Genomic DNA, 19,430 nt, shown 5'->3' with positions numbered 1-19,430 from the left:
CCATTTACCATTTTGATTATTGTTTGTGAACACAATCACAGATGGCTGTTTTTAGAAAGTGGTGTTCAACTACGTAATTCCAGCGGTTAAACACGACTCCATGCTCTGCAGATCTCATCTCTCAGCCTTGTGTAAAGTCTTGTCATCTTGTAACAACTCACCTTCAGCAAGGTTTCAGAGGGAAACTTATTCTGCAAAAAGACTCAAGTAGGAAAACTGTCACGCTCTAATGGGAGCTTGTGCTATTTTTCAACCAAATAGCTTCATTCCAGCTGTTTTTATGCAGCTGGACTGTAGTTGCTGTTGTACCAAAGCTGGCTCAGATCAGCCACGTCACGGCTGCAAGAGTGGGCACAGCTCTTTTATTTGATTGATTTTTCCTGATTGCGTCACTTCAATAGAAGCTCTTAAACTTACCTGTAAATGTTTTTACTTTGAATAAATTGCAGTGTTCATGCAAAATACTGCAAGTTATTCAAGATATCAGATTCTCCTCTAGTCTCCAGTCAGTGTTTCGGTCCTGTCGAAATTGTCTCTCACTCCAAAAGACACTGAGCTGGGTTATAGACGGGCTCCAGATTCACTTCATGACTCTGCGACTGCTTTTTGGGAAAAAGGTTTGACTCACAAATCAAACACCGAGCGACTCACACGAGGAAATTAAGAATCTTCAAAACCCTTTCAAGATATTTTGGAAACTTCATCGCAAATGCAGATCGGTTTCACTTCCCTGTACAATGCTGGTTTTATTTTGTGATTCAGTCTCGTTAGTTTTGATAGTTTGTTGTTCGTAGTTTTGTAGTGAAACCAGCAAAATTATTCAAAGGTCATTTCATTTGTTCCATTTTTCTCAGCTACAAACTCCAAGTCCGACTCGAGCTCGATGCTAAACGATTTCCGACAGAAAGCGGCATCGAGCAGCTGGGCCAAGAAGTACGTCGTTGTGGAGATCCCACCTTTCTGCAGGCAGAGGGGAGACGGGGGAGGCGATGAAGGGGTGGAGGGAAGAATGGAGGAGATGAGCGGAGAGAGCTGGTCTCCGATGCTCACCAGCAGTGAAACGGACAGCGGAGAGGCGATGGACTGCTCCAGCGGTCGAGAGGAAGAGGAGGACAAACGAGAAAGAGGGACACACGCGTGCCCGGTGTGAACTAGTGTCCTGGATGTAAGGAGATGGTTTAAAATCAGAAAAAACAACAATAAAAAGCACGAGTGTTTTTCAACATTAAACATAAAACATTAAGATGAATAATATTTTTTTAAGCCATCAGGTGTGACTCTCCAGCTAGCAGAAGAAGCTTTCATCCTCTCACCCTGCATCAGTTCATTTCTGAAACAAACCTGTTTATATTTAATATTGTGAGATGCATATTTTTTCTTTAAAACTATTCTTGTTGCTCTCGTCTTTGGTGTTAAAGATCCCTTGTTTTTTTTGTGTGAATTTAAAAATCTGATTTTTTTATGTTCATTGAGACAAATCTAATTCTTTCTCCTGCACTGAAGTCTGAATAAAAACCAAACCTTCGTTTGGTTTTGCGAACCCTATAAGGACCTTTTTACAGCAAACGTCCTTTTACAGTTCATTTCATTAGGTGAGTCAACTTTATTTTCATTTGTCAGAATTTTTGAAACAGGATTAAAATTGCCACAATGTGGTGAAAAAAGGCCCCAAAATACTGATAAAACACCTAAAATATACAATATAATAAAATTAATTTAAAACAAACCCATTTCGTACCAATCTGACCATGGTTTGCATAACAAATGAAAGAATGTTAATTTTACAGGCATTAAAAACAGACACGGTTTCATGACAACAGTGTTATAACAGAGCTTGTTACCATGGATGTGTTATATTAACATGTTGGTGCTGAGATGCATTTCCTTCTAAAATTTGTTTCTAAATCATCCTTTGGCACCTCCTGATTTGGTAAATTACTCGCAGAAAATTCAAGAGTTTCAGTAAATGGAGTTGTTTTTGTTGGAGATGGTTTATTTAAATGGAAAGCTGCAGGATTTGATTTGGTATCTATTATCAGTCCAGTTTTATGGAATATGTTTACTGAATAAATTATAGCTTGTTTTTCCTTCTAAGACTCCTCCAGATGGGGAAGCTGCTAATATTCGTTCTCTTCACTCCATGAAATATTTAACTTGGATCCATTACCAGAGTTTATCCTCTTTTATGTTGTTTTGTATTTAAACTTTTGCAGACGTTAAGGGTTTCCAGTGTAAAAATGTAATGGTTTGACTTTTATATTTTTGTGGCGTTTGCCTCGTCCCCTCTGCCGGCGGGCTTTAGATAACGCCTGCAGCCACTCGTGAACTTGCACAGCGACGTACATAAATGCTCCTGTCACTACTTTTCTATGCAACTTTCCATTTTACAGGATAAAAGATCTCATTTGATATTTATGGAAAACATTGATGTCTTACTCTTTGTATATTTGTGTAAAAAGTTTGTGTTACCTTGCTGGTTGAATGCGGATTGAAAAGTTGTCCTTTTTCTGATCAAATAACAAAATTTCCCTCAGCTTTCCGTGTGAGTTTTATTTCTTTAGTGTGACTACATTTAAAAAAAATTTACTTTCTAGGAAACTTTCATTTTAAACCCTTTGCTTTTCAGACATCTTAAAGAAGTTGTTTTCAGAGATGACTGATGACATCACATCCCAACGAAGCAACGCAGAGATCTGAGGTCAGTCATGAAACGGCGGCGCCTGATTGTTCAGGTCAGATTTAACAGTGATCTCTCACTGGTTGTAATGCGCTTGGAGACTCAAATGTTTGTCATGATGAGTCTCTAGTAGCTTTTGGGGCTTGTTTTGTACAATTTGTTTCAATTTAGCCTCATCAGAGTTTCTTCCACCATAAACTTTCTGGTAAAGGTCGAAGGTCAGACATTTTCCTTTGGGATTTTCTGCCACAGAAGAAAATTCGTGGTACCATCAATTGCTGCTGAAGCAGCCACATGCCATCACACTAACACCACCATGCCCGGCTGTTGCTAAGCAGCAGCTGACGGGACACACTTCAGAAAGTTTCACTATTGTATTGTGAATATTTTCTCTTGGGAATTATTAGTGTTCCTTTCTAAATGTGGAACAGGCCCTTGTGGCATTTTTGTCTCAGAGGTTTCAGCATGGGGACTTCCCTGTGAAAGTCTTTCTTGTTGTTGACCTTTAACCTTAACCAAGTGAGGCCTGCAGGGTTTTGAACGTTCTGGATTATTTAGTTCTTGCTTTTCTTTAGAACGGGGTACGACGTGTTGCTTTTTGAGATCGTTTAGCTGAATTTTTTGCCAGACGGGTTTAATCAAAGCGATTTATTCATTCTGATGTTTTGGTCAAATCTTTAAATTTGTGTCATCTTGGGTCATATTGCAAAATGCTGTGCTATCAAGTAACAAGAAGAGTATGTTTTAGGAATGAGTCTTAGATACTTTGACCATCTGCATTTGCTCATGATTGTGATCAGCTATGGTGGCCATGTTGGATTGGGTTGACTCCAAAGCTTAGAAGTTGTAAATGTTTATCAAATGACACAAATACGACTCTTTGATTCCTTTTGCTTGTGGTTTTATTTTTCCATCTAACACAGGAACACATTTAAACACATAAATAAACAAGTGACCTACAGTAACGACCAGAAAAAGAGGAATGTGCGTTAATGTGCCGTTTTCTGGTGCGATGTGAGGCTGGAGCGCTGCGTGAAGCACTTCCCACACAGCGAACACTCGTGCGGTTTCTCTCTGCTGTGGACCACCGCGTGTCGGATCAGGTTGCACTGCTTGGTGAAGCTGCGGCCGCACTGCTTACAGCTGAATGGCTTCTCACCCGTGTGACTCCTCATGTGCTCTTTGAGCTGGCCGAACCTCGTGAAGGTTTTGTCGCAGTAAGAGCAGGTGAACCTCTTCTCGCCGAGGCCGGACCTCTGGGGCATCCTCATCCTCCTCGCTGGGTTGAAGCTGCTGCAGCTTTGCCAGAAGGCAGTGATGGTGCTGTTTGTCGCCACCATGTAATTTGGATTCTCCTCGTGTAGTGTCTCGTCTCTACATGGATCCTGTGATTGTTGAGGAATGGAGCTTGAATTACTCTGGGACAAAGAGCCGAGTCTTTGATCTGTTTGCGGTCTCCTACATCCAAAACTTCTTACTCGTCTCTTCGCCTTCATCAAGTTCAGATGCCCAGAATGAAATTTCTCCTCCACGTGAATTTTGGGGATCGTATCGTCCTGTGATCTGTCCTGAGACCCAAATAAAGCGTAGGAGGTGCTTGGATCATCTCTGATTGGCCACAACCGTGCGTCAGCTTCCTCTGTCACAGATGTACCACCAGAGCTGAGCGGAGCAGCGTTCTCTCTGGGCTCTTCTTCAGTCTCGTGTTTCACAAAAAATTCAGCCTCATTTAGGTTTCTGCTGAGCTGCTGCTCTGGGAGCGTGTTGCTGTAGTCGTCTGCAGAGTTTCCAGGTGAGCGGTAGCTTTCTAGAAGGCTCTCCGTCTGAGTCGGCTCTGTGGCGCTGAAACACGGCAGCTGCTCAGTTTCAGAAACTGAAGGGAGAACCAGGAAATGCATCTTAAAATACAAGTTTTTAACCACTTTATGCCGTAAATGCAACTTTTTACCTATGGGAGAACAAACAAAATGTTTTGTCACTAAAACAAAAAAGTTTAGCTTTAAATGTGCAAGCAGATATTTTTATGCAGCTTTTGTCTTTAAACTTTAAAATACAAACCTAAACATGCTTTGTTAAAATGCAAAAAGAACTGATTTTTTTTAAATCTTGATCACTTTACCACTGCAGCAAAATCACGTTTTAAATGTGGAGGACTAACTGGAATCAGTCCTTGTGTGTTTTCACTCACTTTGTGTATCCTGTGCATCGCTCCTCCATGCATCCCCTGCACATTCCTGCTTGATCAGCACGTTTTCAGCTTCAATGTTAAGTTTACTGTCTGAACACTGCAACAAAACACACCATAGAGGCATTTAAATACCCTAATAAAAATGCACACACACACTGTGGTAAGAGTGACTCGTTTTCTGAAACTTGCACACCAGAATTTGAAGATTGTTTAAATGAAGGATGAGTAAAACATTACAGCATGAAGCCAGTTTTCATCAGCATGAGTCAGGTTTGACAGGTGAACTATACGATCTCTATGGTTATAAATGATGCAGGATAAAGCTGGGATGGCTACATTTGCTACACGGAACAAAATTATTGAATTAACGCATTTCCATTCCACAACATTTAAAAACTGACTGGCCTGCGTCATTTTTACAGGCGTATCAGCAAATTTCATCCTTTTCAGTGCTTATAAACATTCTTGAACTGCAGTCACAGACCATACAATATCAATTCAATGTCCCTAAGTGGCCCACGTGCCACATTGTTTCTGTTAATGGACAACCTTATTTATTTGTATTTTTTTTTCTAATAATACAAAAGCAAGTATCAAAACGTCTGGAATATCTGCTACTTAGATTAAATGATGGCAGAAAACTGATTGAAAATAATAAATGTTTTGAGGTAATTTATGCCTCTTATCTGGGAGTTTATGATCTGATTTGTTTATTTACGTTTATAGTTTTTCTCGTGTGCTTGGACAGATAAACGATACCTGTTGGTGTGTATTCGGAGACTCCACCTGTCTGTCCCAGTCGGACCTCTGATTGGTTAAAACCTCCGCAGAAGAGGAAAATGTCTCGTCTGCAGAAATGTTGCAAACTAAAAGAGAAGATCAGCACAGACTGTTGAAGTGTCCCGATCGGCCAAATAACGTGTTTATGGTAACTTTCGCTCCATCACCTCTCCTGGCTCTCCTGCTCCTCCTCAGCTCTGCCTCCATCACCTCACACTTGCTCTTCAGCAGCTCGATGTCCCTCCGGCTCTGGCTCAGCTCCAGCCGGAGCACCGCGCAGCTATCATCCACACGCCGGTTTATCTCCGCCACAGCAGCCTGGGCCAGGACCTCCACCACGGACAACAACTGGCTCTGGAAACTGCTTGTCTCCATGACTCAACTGCTAAAGAAAGCAAACAAATGCAGCTGCAAACGCTTAGGTGCAACTTAGGGCAGCGAATCTCTAATGATCTGTCCCCAGCGAATGTTAATACACATTTCAGGCAGTAGTAGAAGATGTATTTGTTTACGACACAATTGTCTGCGTACGGCAGACGCAGGAACTCCCCCTCTTAATTATTACAGTCCGCACAGGCGGAGTTAAATTTTTTACATTTTCTTTAGTAGACTTTAATAGATTTTCATACATATTTTATTAATACATATTTTGAACTATAAAAATTTAAATTTACTCTTGTTTATATGCAGTTTAAAACGCTACTTAGTATTATATCCGCCCCTAAAGGGTGTGCTAGTAAGTTAAACGAGCAACGTTACGCGTGACGGTTTTTATTGTATTACCGTAATTATCAGTTTATATGCGCACTATGACAGAAGCAGGGAAAATGGTATTTTGGAGTGAGAAATTTAGCATTAGTGCAATGAATAGAAAATATGAGTCGCCCATTTTAACTAGTTAGGCTAATAAACATTTTAGAAAGACGTAATTGATGTTTTACAGGTTTAATTTGTTTAGCATTTTTAGATGAAGCTCTACAGACAGCATTGGTGTTTATTTGTTATTTGTGTAATCTGTTTATTCAAAAATAAATGCCTTAAAGAAAGAGAAGGATGTCATTTTTGCTTGGCACATTGATAAACCTCTATGAAATATCTCATATGATGAATATAATAGATCCTGCGTGTTACACACTAATTACCTTTAATAAATACATGGTAATGTACAACTAGAACGAGGTTTTGCACTTTAAAAAAAGTATTATATTTTGTTGAAATTTCCATAAATAAACATTCATTTATTTTTTTAAGGAAAAAATGCTAAATGCTGCAGCCGATCAAACACTTTGCAGGAACACACAGGAAGTTAGAAAAATACATCCCTGTCCAGACAAATAAGTTGAGGTTTAGCATAACGTATTATCAGAAATGGTCTAAATAAGATCCGAATAGTTCATTTTTAAAACAAGAGATGCAAATGTAGCCTTTAATAAACATAGTATACAATGTAAAACATATTGAATTTGTCCTATGTGACCTTAAAATTTGATGAACCACATTTGTTTATTTTATAAGATGAGCACAAATGATCATTCCGACCCACTAAAGCTATAATAAAATGTTAAATCATATAAAATCAGTTTGGGCCTTTTCTATTGTTGACAGTAGCTCAGAGCTTACATCAGTTTCATCACCTAATATTGAAATATAACATGATTAAAAACTTGTTATTAAAGGGAACGGTTTCACATCAGCAGCCTCTGTGTGGCTCATTTTGAACATGTCTACTCCCTATCAGGCTGAATAAATCACTCGGAGCTTGGACAACAGTGACAAACATTGTTCATAAAGGGAAATAGATGCTCTGAACAGATAGATTGAACTGATTTCCCTGCTGTGTCACAGAGGTGGAGGAACTGTGAGCTACATGCACAGAGAAAGCACAAGTGAAGGAGAGACTCAGGAAGTTGACAGGGGAAGTTTAGTGGTTTTTTGCGTCATCATTTTATGCAGCTTCTTGTGTGCCGTTACAGAGTGAAGGTAGGGACCCTTCTATTCGCCTTTTAACTCGTTTCCTGGTGTTTTAAATGGTAAACTCCTTGTTATTTAAAGATGGATGTTTACAGAGGGATGGGTAGATAATGGAAGGGAGGTGGCAGGTGGCAAGAAGATGAAGAAGATGGGGCGGTGAGTCGTTGAATGTCTGAGTTTGTATTTTTCAGCTCGACTTCCGCTACAGTGAGATCGGGCCTGCAATGGCCGTGACATGTGGATAGGGAGAGCAATTGGGGCTGCAATGATCACAAGCGCTGAGCAGGAGCTGAGACTGGAGGCCGAGATTGGTCCACCTGCTCAGAGATGATTAGAAAGTGTGATTAGATTGGTCTTTAAGGAGGTTTTTGTAATTGTATGGGAGAAGTCCCAGGCAAGGGTGTGGCCTGATATTTGAAAATAAATTGAGTTCATCGAGGGGAAGTAGAAAGCCTCATCCGCGCACTAAGGATTGACTGCAGTTTGTTTGATTTTGCATGAATTGTTATGTGCAACCTGAAGCTGTTTGCACATACGCTGCAAAATCATTGTTATATCTGCTTTGTTAGGGTGGAGGAACAATACTGAGACTTCAGCTGCAATGCTGCTCAAGAAGGAGGCAAAGGTTCCAAAAGCTGCGGCTCGATCGGACCTCTGAAATGTGCAACATCGTCACAAAGTCACTGTAAGGGAGTTGGACTGCACATCCAGCACAGAGAGCCGGAGTAACCCTGACAGCGGTGAAGGAGCGGAGAAGCAGAGGCGGCTCTGAATGTGAGGTGGAGACAGCAGGCAGGAAGCGATGAGGAGGGTTCGAAGAAGAGGGGCCAACAAAGAGAAGGTGTTTGGATGTGATCTGTTGGAGCATCTGACCACCTCCTGTCAGGAGAGTAAGTGAATAATCCTCACCTCAGAACATTTCAGAAACACATCAAAGCTCACACGTTTGTGTAAAAATCCTGAACACAGACTCTTTAAGGTGAACTTTATAGAAATTCCTTGAAGATTTTCTAAAGTTTCTGAGCATTCTTTTAAATATCCAAGATCCAATTCTGGAATCTTCTGCTATTAGAAAAGGATCATCAACTCAAAGGATGTGCCCACATGTAACAGAGACTGTGGTAATTAACCTAATTTAGACCAGTTCTTTAGACACATCACCAGCAGTTTTAATAAAAGACACGTTGGGGTTGTTAGTAAAACACAAAGTGGAGATGGAAACGATGAAATAGTGGTGGGCTTTATGAGATCCCAGAAGAAAGACTTGGCCCCCATCATTAGAGAGAATGTGAAACCTTAATGGGGAATATTTTTCAAATGCTACTTAAAGAAAAAGTAACATCAGGATCCTGCAGGAAAATAAAAATGGAAGCAAAAATGGTAACAGAAGTACCAGTCAGTGAGGAGAAGAAACTGGGGAGTATGAGCAGCTTGGCGGATTAACAGATGCTCCAACACCCCAGCTCTGCAGGAGCCATGGCATTCACCCACTGTTTAAAATAAGGTGTGTTGAGGCAGAGAAACCTAAAACATGACCATGGTCATCTTCATCTTACTGTGCACTTTCTTTATTTTTAACGTGGAATTAGCTTTATGTGTTGTCAGCCAGGCACAGGCGCCCCCCAGAAATTTTTCATTGGGGGGGGGGGGGGGGGGGGGGGGGGGTTGGGGGGTTGGGGGGTGGCCAAGAGGGGCCATTGGTTATTTTTGAGTTGGCATGTCAAATTGGTCTTTGTGGTAATTCTGGTAGGTTTTAGCCTGTGGCCGTGCACTGCATGCTCCTTTTTTCCATTAAAAATTAATAAACAATTAATAAATTTACCTCAAATTCAAGAAACACAAACATTTCAAAAGAAGACGCCATTTAAAAAGTCATTTAAATTTTAGAGTTTTATTAAAGTTTAGTTTGCCTGTTGCAGTTTTAACAAAAACATGCAAAATAAACTAAGATTGAGACTTTTTGATTTTTAAATGGTGGCCCTGGCACCCCTGGCCACCCCTTGGGGGTGCCACTGCAAGGTTGAAAAAGCAGCAAAAGGCCAAAAGAAAAAAATTGAAAGGTGATCTGAAAGCTTTTTTATGAAGTCCATAGAAGGATTTCTGCTTGTTTAGGAGCAAAATATAAAGAAATGAAGGATGGTTTAGAACTTTTGCCAGTTCAGTGCATTACTTCATTTTACAAAATAGTAACAGGTTTGCCTTTTTGGGGTTTTATTGTGGACACGACTTTTGAGGGCTAACGTTTCAAACTCTGATTAATCATCTGTCAAGCTGCAAATGCAACAGGATGATGCATCTGTTTGTGCAGCTATCATTCAATCAGAGAACTTGTCAAACATGGTATTGTGCAAAATGCATCAGACTGGTTTATCACTGACGGGTTAAACAAGGAGAAATATGAGAGAACAATTTGTTAGTAATTACAGTAAATTAGCTCATAACATTGAAAATTAACTTTTATAATCAGAATAAAGAAGAAGAAAAGCACCTTGTGCAGCAAAACAAAGACATAAGACTATTAGTTACTGAAATGATATAATCCACTTATTTTTAAAAATCTGGAAACTCCTAAAAACAAGGCTTTCCAGTTTGCTCCAGGGCCGCAGGTTCCAGACCACTATAATAACATATTTAACCTCTATCTGTATAATTCTGCTTAATAATATCCATCTTATTTCTTTTTCTCACAGTTCCAGTGGTGTTAAGAAACTGCAGCGAGTTTGTTGAACAAAATGGAGTCGTCGATGGAATTTACAGGTTGTCTGGAGTCTCCTCCAACATCCAGAAACTACGGTCAGTGTGTGTGTGTGTGTGTGTGTGTGTGTGTGTGTGTGTGTGTGTGTGTGTGTGTGTGTTTGTGTGTGTGTGTGTGTGTGTGTGAGAGAGAGAAGTTTTAACCCGATTTCTGCATTAGTGCATCACAACTGAATCTGTTTGTGTGAAACCAGGGCGGAGTTTGAAAGCGACGGCCCTCCAGACCTGAACAAAGATGTGTACCTGCAGGACATCCACTGTGTCAGCTCTCTGTGTAAGGCTTATTTCAGAGAGCTGCCCAACCCGCTGCTCACCTACCAGCTGTACGATAAGTTTGCTGTGAGTACGATTCACCTCTGCATGTTTGAAATCACCGGGGTTTAACTAAGCCAGATTTCAACTAACGAAAATACACTAACTAGAACATTTAAGCCCTTTTTTACCCAGAAAATATGGCTTAGACATGAATTGTTGAAATAAGAGGTCAAAATAAAATTTGTAGAAGAAAAATGTATTAAAGCAACATTGACTTCAAAATTTTGCATGATGTTTTACAAGGATTTTTCATGTTTCCACTGCAGCTGCTTTGAAATTTTTTCTTTGCAGGTTAAAAGCTGCTCTGTGAAGTTTTAAAGGTGTGGTTGACTGAAAAACCATCTTTAATTATTATTTGTGATTATAGTCAGTCATTCAGAGTTTTTCATGCACGCTAAGCATGAAAACAGTCTTCTACACCCATTTCCTGCGTCAGCTTCTAATTTAAAGTAGACAGTGGAATGCTAGGATTTGAAAATCCTCACACTGTGATGTCACACAGTGAATTTACATTCACAGCTAGGCCCATCATGGCTTACGCCCACTCACAGGATGGCTTTTGAATTTTTTGCACCAAAGAACACTTCAAATGCATTTTTAAGGGAATTAAATATGCAGTTTCCCCTTAAGAATAAAAGGGTTAGAAAGAGAATTGGATAAAAGTTTGAATTATTCCCATAATTTGGAAAGTTGGATGCAGTTCCGGCAGCCAGAACTGATCACTGCCTGACCTTTAGATTTATGAAATGACTTTAGTAAAATTCGTCTGATGATCTGAGGTTGGCTTAAACCTTTTAGAGAAACAGCAGAGCATGCTCTGTTCTACAGAAACTGATGATCAGAATTTCAAAAGAACTGCAGGACTCAGAGGAAGGTCAGATGTCAATATGTGAGGGGGAGACCTGTCACCAGGAGAGAGCTCTGACATTTAAACAACTGCTCGTCTCACTTTTACTAAAACAATAACAAAAAAAAAAAAAGATCTGTGCAAGACCAAAGTGACATTTCTGTGGACTAACAAGACAAAACGTTTATAAAAGTGTTCTGGTATAAAAAATAACACCAACAACAGTCCGACATGGTAGTGGGAGTGTGATGGTCTGGGGCTGCACTGATGCTTTAGGTCCTGGACCAACTTCGGTAAGCGATGGAACTGTGAAGCAGGAAATCCTGAATAGGAATGTCGGACTTTTGACCTTAAAAGGCTGTTGATGCCAGAAAAAGCTTCAGTGTTGCTGAATTAAATAATTCTGTAAAGAAGAGTGGGACAAAAGTTTTCCACAGTGGTGTGAAGATTTAAAACTGCATTTTGATGGTTATATTTGTCTGACGTTGACATTTGTTTGCTGATCTGAGGAATTTATAATAAAAGTAGCAACAACAGAAGAATAGTGTTGGGCAAGGGGAAATACTTTTTACCAGAGCTGTAGAATAACAAATTAAAACTTTAGTTTAACGTGTGTGATCCTGCAGGAAGCTGTTGCCATCCAGCTGGAGGAGGAGCGGCTGGTGAAGATCAGAGATGTGCTGAAAGAACTTCCAGCTCCACATTACAGGTACGGTCCTCCGCTGCAGAGGCGAAACAGTTTCCTTTTAAAGGAAAAACAAGTTATAACGTGAAAAATGCCACACTTTTAATTCAACTTGTTTGTATTTAATATTTTTATTTATTAATTATTTATGAATAAATTCTTGCTTTGCAAAGTTTAGGATGGCTTGCCAGGCTAGGTTACATAATCTGATGGAAGAAACAAAATAAATATTTATTATATCGTAATCTAAACACAGTGACACATTTTATGCAAAGAAGAGCGTCATGGCTGAAGCTGTAACAGTGTGTGAGAGTAAATCTGTTTGATTTGTTTTTGGCACTCAGACGGTCCTTTACTGGACAGAATGTGGAGGGGGTTATTAATTCAGCAAAAGTTGAATGTTTAAAAATGGCGGTGCGAACATTAAGATGATGCTCATAAACTGTGTTGCAGGACTTTGGAGTTTTTGATGCATCACCTCGTCAGAATGGCTTCTTATTCCTCTGAGACCAACATGCACGCTCGGAATCTGGCCATCGTCTGGGCCCCAAACCTGCTCAGGTGAGCTCGCTTCAGACTCACCTGCTGCATTATGTTGAAGCTGATGTTTGGCTGAGGTTAAAGCCAATCGTTTGAGACAAAATACAGAAAAATTAGTTTTAAAGAGGTCAACAATCAAGTTATTCAACTTCTCTGCTCGTCAACGTCTTTAGGTCAAAGGACATTGAGGCTTCTGGGTTCAACGGTACAGCAGCCTTCATGGAAGTACGGGTCCAGTCCATCGTGGTGGAGTTCATCCTCACACACGTCCCACAGCTGTTTCCTCAAGAGGGTCAGAACACACACACACACACGCACACACGCACACACACACACGCACACACACACACACACACACGCACGCACGCACGCACACACACACACACACACGCACGTGCGCGCGCACGCGCGCACGCACGCACGTCTCATCTCTTCCTTTTGGCTCCTTCAGGTGTTCCTACTGAGAGAAGGAAGTCCCTCCCCTCCCCGTCAGCCATGCCCAACCCAGAACTAGCATTCTTCAAGTCCTCTCAGCCAAACTTTGGGAACATCAGTCCAGGAGATGGACCCCTCCCAATAAGACCCTACCATGCTATCATCGAGGGCACAGACAAGTGAGTCATTCTTCCTCAGGATTGGTGCACAGATCAGTGCTTCTTCCACAGTAACAGGATTCCTAATTTACTGGAACAATTCAAATAATTAAAAATAATATAAAATTACTTCAGGAGGAAAGGATCGCTCAAAGGGAGGAAGTGGATGTCCATTTTTAACATCAAGGAGCGATTCCCTGATCCCAGACGGAAACACAAACAATCAGCTAAAGGTACAAAACCTTTGAATATATCTGAGAAAATAAATTTGATCATTCAAATTGTAAATGTTTGAAGCCCCTGTATAATAATCATAAATCATGTTTTTTTCTGTTTTCAGAAAAAGAAAAAACTAGTTTGAGACCTGCAAGAAGCATGGACTCCCTCAGCACACCATCCTATCCCAACGAAGGTGCTGTCTCCTGCTTTACGACTTAAGCCTTTAAATGTTCAAATCGTTACACTTTATTCTGAAACACAAGTGAACAAATGGTCACCCGCCCTATAAAAGGTACATGAGGCTTAAAAATGTCACCTTGTTAACTAAAAAAGGGCCTGTTGGTACATCAGTGCTTCAAATGAACGATTAAACATCCGAACATTTAAAAATTGTTCTGGGAAAAAATGAAAACGATGCTGCAAAAGCTAAAGATGAAAGTAAAAATAATAATAGAACATAATCCTGTGAATGCAAACCTGCATCAGGTGAGTGGAAGAACGTCTAAAGCCACAAAGAACAAATTAAACAGAAATCTAAGAAACTAAACATGTAAAATAGAACAAACAAACCTTAATACGATAACAAAACTCCCGTTTGTCCACTTTTCCAAACCTGCTCCTTGTTTCTCAGGTCCCAGACGTTCTGGTCCGCGTCCTCCGTCCATCAGCATGTCTCCTGATGTCACCTCCTCCACCCCGTCTGCGTCAGACATCCCAGCACCCTCCTGTGGGATCAGTGGGAGTGAATACGCAGTGACCTACCGCAGGGGAACCGGTCTAGTGAGCGGGAGTGCAGGGACCCAGGGTATCTACACGGCTCTCGACCCAGATGGTTTAGGAATCCCGAGCGTTGACGGGATTCAGACCAGATCTCCTGGACTTTCCAGTAAAGCTGGTCGAAGAGCAGCCATGCACATCACAGGCCCCACACTCGTCACCGTGCCGCTGCACATCACCTCTAACCTGGCTTTGGGGGTGCTGCAGGGGGGAGGAGGGGACAGAGTCGTCCACCGGGGACGAGAGAAGGATGGTGGAGACAAGCTGGATGCCAAGGAGGAGGGTGAGAGGAAGGGGAAGAGGGAGCGCAGAGGGATGGAGTGGAATGTGGAAGAGCCTAAAAAGGTGGAGGAGAGGAAACAAAGTCAAAGTGAAAAGGAAGTGGACTCAGAAGGGAAAAAGGAAGGGATGAGAGGAGGAGAAGAGGAGGGAGACAAAGAAGTCCTTAAGGGGGAAGGAATGAAGGGACGATTAAAGTCCAACAAAGAGGAAGATAAGGACGAATACGCTGTGGTAGAGGACCAAGATGCTGATGAAGATAGTGAATACATGGGTAAAGTCAACTACCCTATTATTATTATTATTATTATTATTATTATTATTATTATTATTATTATTATTATTATTATTATTAACAGATCTGCAAACAAAACAGACTTGGTTCTGTCTGTTTTTAAATCAGCATCATTTTAATTAATGACTATAAAATCTAACAAAAGGATCAAATTCATTTGTTTTCCTTTTGGATTAAAGTTTGTTTTGGAACTTAAAGGATGACTTTAATGTGCACCAATCAGCTTTCAACTGAAAAGTGTCGTAACTAACTTCAGTCTAGGTGTTTTTAAAGGACAAATCTCTTTTAAAAAAGTCTTCCAGATATTCACAGATGCACAAATTAAGGGATTTAAATTTCACCAGAAATCTGTAGATCCTGCAGCATTCCTGACAGATTCAGATACATTTGGAACAGCTAATAAAATAACTCAACCTTTTGTGACTATCTGTCGTTGCCATTAAACTTTTTCCAAACGCAGCAGCAGCAAGTAAATCATTGGAATTAAGACATTCAAATGAACTAGAAAACAACAAAAATGTCTTAATGAGCAGAAAGCAGTCGCAACCTCATATAAGAACCTTCTCATTGGACATAAATACCAGTAATCTTCTGTTTTTGTAAATTATTTGTTTTAAATAAGACCCAGACTGTGTTCTACTCATTCTGATGCTTTAGTGATGAAGGGAACAGAATCAGCAGCTCGTCGGGCAAAAGATGAGAGACACCACGAAGAAGACGGCGTGTTTGATTCTTCTGACATCCTCAACTCGACTGAAGTGGAGAACGACAACTACCAGCTGTCCGGCTACATCGAAGATAACTTTGAATTCCTGGACCAGATGGACTGCAGCGTCATGGACCACATGGACTGTAGCGTGTCCTATCAGGTGTGCAGTTTGTTTGCTGACGTTTTATTTACTAGTGTGGGAATTGTTCATGAAGACTGCAAACGTCTTGCCCCCCCTCCAGGTGAACGAGTTCTCCGTGGAGCCTCCTGGTCACTCTGATGATGAGTACGAGGTCATGAACCAGTCTCAGTCGTCCCAGTCGCGAGCCTTTCTGAGTCCTGATGACATCACTCAGAGTCCGATGGAGTCCAATCCTCACAGACCGCTCAGCTTCGACTTGCACAGTCGACACACTAAGTCCCTCAGCTTGCCCTACATGACTTCCCCCATACAGGAACCGGGCAAGTTCTGCTCTGAAGACGAGCTCTCGGAGACCGACGGCAAGGACAATGACTACAGCAGCGAGGATGCTGAAGATGAGAGCATGTTTGTTAAAAGCCTCCCACCAGATTTCTTCCTAAACACCATGGCCAGATTTGAGCCGGACGCAACAAACTCCGATACCCAACTCAGCCCCATCTCTGACCTCAATCCTGCTCCAGAGCTCCAGGGCTCCGGAGGACACGAGCCATCCGATCTGGAGCTTCCTGCTTGTGATGAAACAACAGCTGCAGGTCAGAAGGAGGGAGACGATGAAGATGGGTTGGATGGAGAACAAATAATAAAGACAGAGGATGAAAAGGAAGACCAGCAGCTGGGGAATGACTCACAAAGGTGAACATTAAACCTTAAAACTGAAAGAAAAACACCTCTAACTCAGTTTCACATATTGTGTCTCAGTCAGTGCAAAAAATATAAAATAAATTATCATTCATTAGAAGGACTGAGTGAGTTTCTATTTCTGAGATGATTTAATCACCAAATCCAGTAGAGGCCAAAATGCTGCATGTTTTAGATGTTTTTCTGCTCCCAACACAGCAGAATCGAGGCGTTTGTCACTTCCTCAGCATGGCGGGTTCTGCAGGACAGGTTCATCCTCGCGGACTGGATTTGGTGATTCTTTCACCCCAGAAAAGAAAAGAAACAACAAATAACCCTCAAGAGGCTTTCACTGATGTAACCTATGCAGTGGTGTCAAATCCTGATCATAGACCCGCGGTCCCCAACTCCCTTCCCCGTGGGCCGGTATCCTGCCCGTTTGAGTTGCATCTAACCCAACACACTCGATTCGCCTGTGCAGCAGCTCTGCAGAAGCCTGTTAATGTCCTGCTGATTAAACTCAGGTGTGTTGAAGCAGGGAAACAACAAAAACATGCTGGACATCGTACCGGTCCTCAGGGATGGGAGTTGGGGAGAACTCCTCTAGACCCACCTTTTCTGCATGTTTTTAATATTTCTCTGCTCCCAACACGCTCGGGATTTAATCAAGGGGTAATTAAGTAACTCTTCTTAAAACAAGTATTTATTTATTTACAAATTTAAAAAAATCTATAAAAATATAAATAATTAAATCATATCGTAAAACAAGTATTTATTTATTTATGTACAAATTTTAAAACATTCTATAAAAATATAAATAATTAAATCATATCTTAAAACAAGTTGTTTATTTCATGCAGTACTGTAAAGCTTCGCACAATCAGCTAGAAATCAGAGTGTTGCAAAGAAAATTCATGTTTACCGACCGACTGACTGAATGAACAGAAAGGTTTTCTGTAATCTAAAGACTTGTAAGAAAACAAAAATGCTGAGCTGTTTCTTTCCCAAAAATAACCAGAGGCAAACATTTTGGAGGTCTTGTTGCATCTTTATTATGTTTCTCATAAATCTGATGATGTTGAACTTGTTTGTCATTTCAGCAAATCAACAGAAAAAGATGCTCAAAGTGAGAATTCGCCAACTTCAGAAGCACCAACAAGCAGCTGCGTGGAGTCGAGCGATGAGGACCCCAAGGAATCAAACGCTGGGACGGAAGTGAAGGTCGAGGCGGTGCTGGAAGCTGCTGGAATCCTTCCCAGTGATTCTCTCACTTCTCCTTGTGCTGCACAAAAAGACAGTGGTCCACTAGAGGAGTCCAAAGACACTTCTGTGATTCTGACACAACAACCTGAGATTTGTGTTAAAGACGATCCGAATGAACAATCACGTCTAGAAGAACACAAAGATGCAGATGACCAAAGCCTCGAGCAGGACATTAAAATCTGTAGGACAAGTGGTGAAATCTGGAGTGTGCTGGAGGAGGTTGTATGTGGGGTGTTAGAGGACGAGGAGGACAGACAGGAGGAAGATTTAGAGAAAGATGGAGAAGGAGGAGAGCAGGCGGTCGACGCTAAGGGAGAGAAATCAGAGCCTGATCAGGTTGTGGCAGACACGATGGAAGACAGAATAGAAGAGAAGGAGCCACAGGAGACAAATGAAGGAAAACTCACAGATGGAGGGATGAAGGAAGAGATAAATATATCAGAAAAAAACACTCATGAGAATTCTGCTGTCAGTCAAGAAGAGGAGGATGGCAGAGAAGGAGTAAAAGACACAGAAAGAGATGAAAGTAGAACACAGGCGCATGTAGGAAAACAACCACCGGGGGATTTAAAGGAAAACAATAAATGTGAGAATAGCGACGACAGCCTGGGAGGTGTTGGGCGGAAGCTGGTCGTTTTCAGACAACCCAAAATTTATCAAGTCAAAGCGGTGCCGGTGGTGCCCCCAAAGCCTCAGCACTGTAGGATCACGGCCCTGACCCTCCGTCAGCAGCAGCAAAGAGAGAGGGGCGACAACGCGCTGAGGGTCCCGGCCGAGCCGGAACAGGCCCGGGATGGAGACGGGGACAACGAGAGGCCGGCCAGGAGGAGAGACGGGGTCGAAGGCGCGGCGTGGGACACGAAGAGAAACAGTCCCCTCAGCATGTGCTTTGATGAGGCGGTTGCCATAGCAACCATGAGACGAGAGAAAGAGCGTGTACGAGATGGAGAGGCAGAAGGAAAGGGGGAAGTGAAGTGAACAAATTTATTGTTTCTCTCTGCAAAGTGTAGCGACATCATGGTACAACTGTACAGAAACGTCTATTAGCTACATGTAGCATGAAGTTTTATTTGAACAAATTTAAAAACATACTGAAATATGAAACAGCTTCAGCTGTGGTGTCTGACTGATGCAGCTGCACATGATGTTCAGGTGGCTTCATGCACAAACATGATCAAAAGTCATATGTATATTTTTTCTTCTTTGGATTCCCCCCCCCCCCCCTTCATTTATCAAACGTATAGATAAAAAAAACTGTTGAAATTCAAAAGAACAGAAATATAACCTTAAAAGCCATCAAGGTTCGAATGCACTTCAATAGTTTTGTGCTACCTACAGACTTTAAAAACAATTAGAAATATTTGAATTGCTGCTCTGATGTGCTGAAGTTTATGGATCAAATGCATTCTTTAAGACATACATATTTTTTTATGTTTTTTCTTGCTAAATAAACTTTGTAAACGTATTTCACATCTCACTGCTTGAACCTGAAAACTAAATTTCTTTGCTCATCTGATCACAGAGTACATATTTCTTTCAATGTACATGTATATAATAGGAAAAAATTATAAACAAATACAGTTTGAAATTAATAAATAATTTGCATTTTGGATTAATTTGTCTGTTTTGATCTAAGTATTTTGCACAAAGTAAGAAAGTATTTTAAATTTGTCTTTAACCTCTGAAGAAAAGACATCCAACACATCCAGATCAAGACC

The 19,430-nt window shown here is 41.1% G+C and overlaps 3 protein-coding genes across 10 annotated transcripts in view; 2 read left to right on the top strand and 1 right to left on the bottom strand.

The window, feature by feature from the left end:
- Positions 1 to 5,741, top strand: part of tesk2 (testis associated actin remodelling kinase 2) — a 41,554-nt gene extending 35,813 nt beyond the window's left edge. For 5 of the 6 annotated variants that reach the window (XM_015956104.3, XM_015956103.3, XM_054742969.2 and 2 more), the window contains one exon: positions 855 to 2,533. In XM_015956104.3, coding sequence (XP_015811590.1) covers positions 855 to 1,150 — 296 coding nt within the window. In that variant the 3' untranslated portion in view covers positions 1,151 to 2,533. Of the gene's footprint in view, positions 1 to 854; positions 2,534 to 2,626; positions 2,699 to 5,613 lie in introns of those variants that run through there. The other variant, XM_054742976.2, reaches the window with a different exon arrangement.
- Positions 3,016 to 6,020, bottom strand: si:ch211-155e24.3 (gastrula zinc finger protein xFG20-1). 2 transcript variants are annotated; one of them, XM_054743001.2, is made up of 4 exons: positions 5,813 to 6,020; positions 5,625 to 5,731; positions 4,866 to 4,962; positions 3,016 to 4,625 (listed from the first exon to the last, which is right to left on the bottom strand). In XM_054743001.2, exons 1-4 carry the CDS (start codon positions 6,018 to 6,020, stop codon positions 3,667 to 3,669), a joined length of 1,371 nt encoding a protein of 456 aa, XP_054598976.1. In that variant the 3' UTR covers positions 3,016 to 3,666. The 2 variants fall into 2 exon arrangements, with proteins under 2 accessions (XP_054598976.1, XP_015811595.1); XM_015956109.3 differs by having other exon boundaries at positions 3,020 to 4,550.
- Positions 6,021 to 7,153: 1,133 nt separating this feature from the next.
- On the top strand, positions 7,154 to 19,324 carry arhgap30 (Rho GTPase activating protein 30). 2 transcript variants are annotated; one of them, XM_015956102.3, is made up of 14 exons: positions 7,154 to 7,625; positions 8,186 to 8,506; positions 10,307 to 10,409; positions 10,565 to 10,709; positions 12,159 to 12,241; positions 12,671 to 12,778; positions 12,931 to 13,049; positions 13,209 to 13,371; positions 13,486 to 13,583; positions 13,691 to 13,762; positions 14,201 to 14,899; positions 15,578 to 15,789; positions 15,872 to 16,464; positions 17,550 to 19,324. In XM_015956102.3, the coding sequence occupies exons 2-14, from the start codon at positions 8,419 to 8,421 to the stop codon at positions 18,688 to 18,690; spliced, it is 3,624 nt and encodes a 1,207-aa protein (XP_015811588.1). In that variant the 5' UTR covers positions 7,154 to 7,625; positions 8,186 to 8,418; the 3' UTR covers positions 18,691 to 19,324. The 2 variants fall into 2 exon arrangements, with proteins under 2 accessions (XP_015811588.1, XP_054598892.1); XM_054742917.2 differs by lacking the exon at positions 7,154 to 7,625 and adding an exon at positions 7,632 to 7,772.
- Positions 19,325 to 19,430: the final 106 nt, after the last annotated feature.

This window comes from Nothobranchius furzeri, chromosome 11 (genome assembly GCF_043380555.1).
Source record: "Nothobranchius furzeri strain GRZ-AD chromosome 11, NfurGRZ-RIMD1, whole genome shotgun sequence".
Classification (NCBI taxonomy): domain Eukaryota; kingdom Metazoa; phylum Chordata; class Actinopteri; order Cyprinodontiformes; family Nothobranchiidae; genus Nothobranchius; species Nothobranchius furzeri.
Note: the sequence above shows the minus strand (reverse complement) of the source record. Positions and strands in the feature narration are given on the sequence as shown.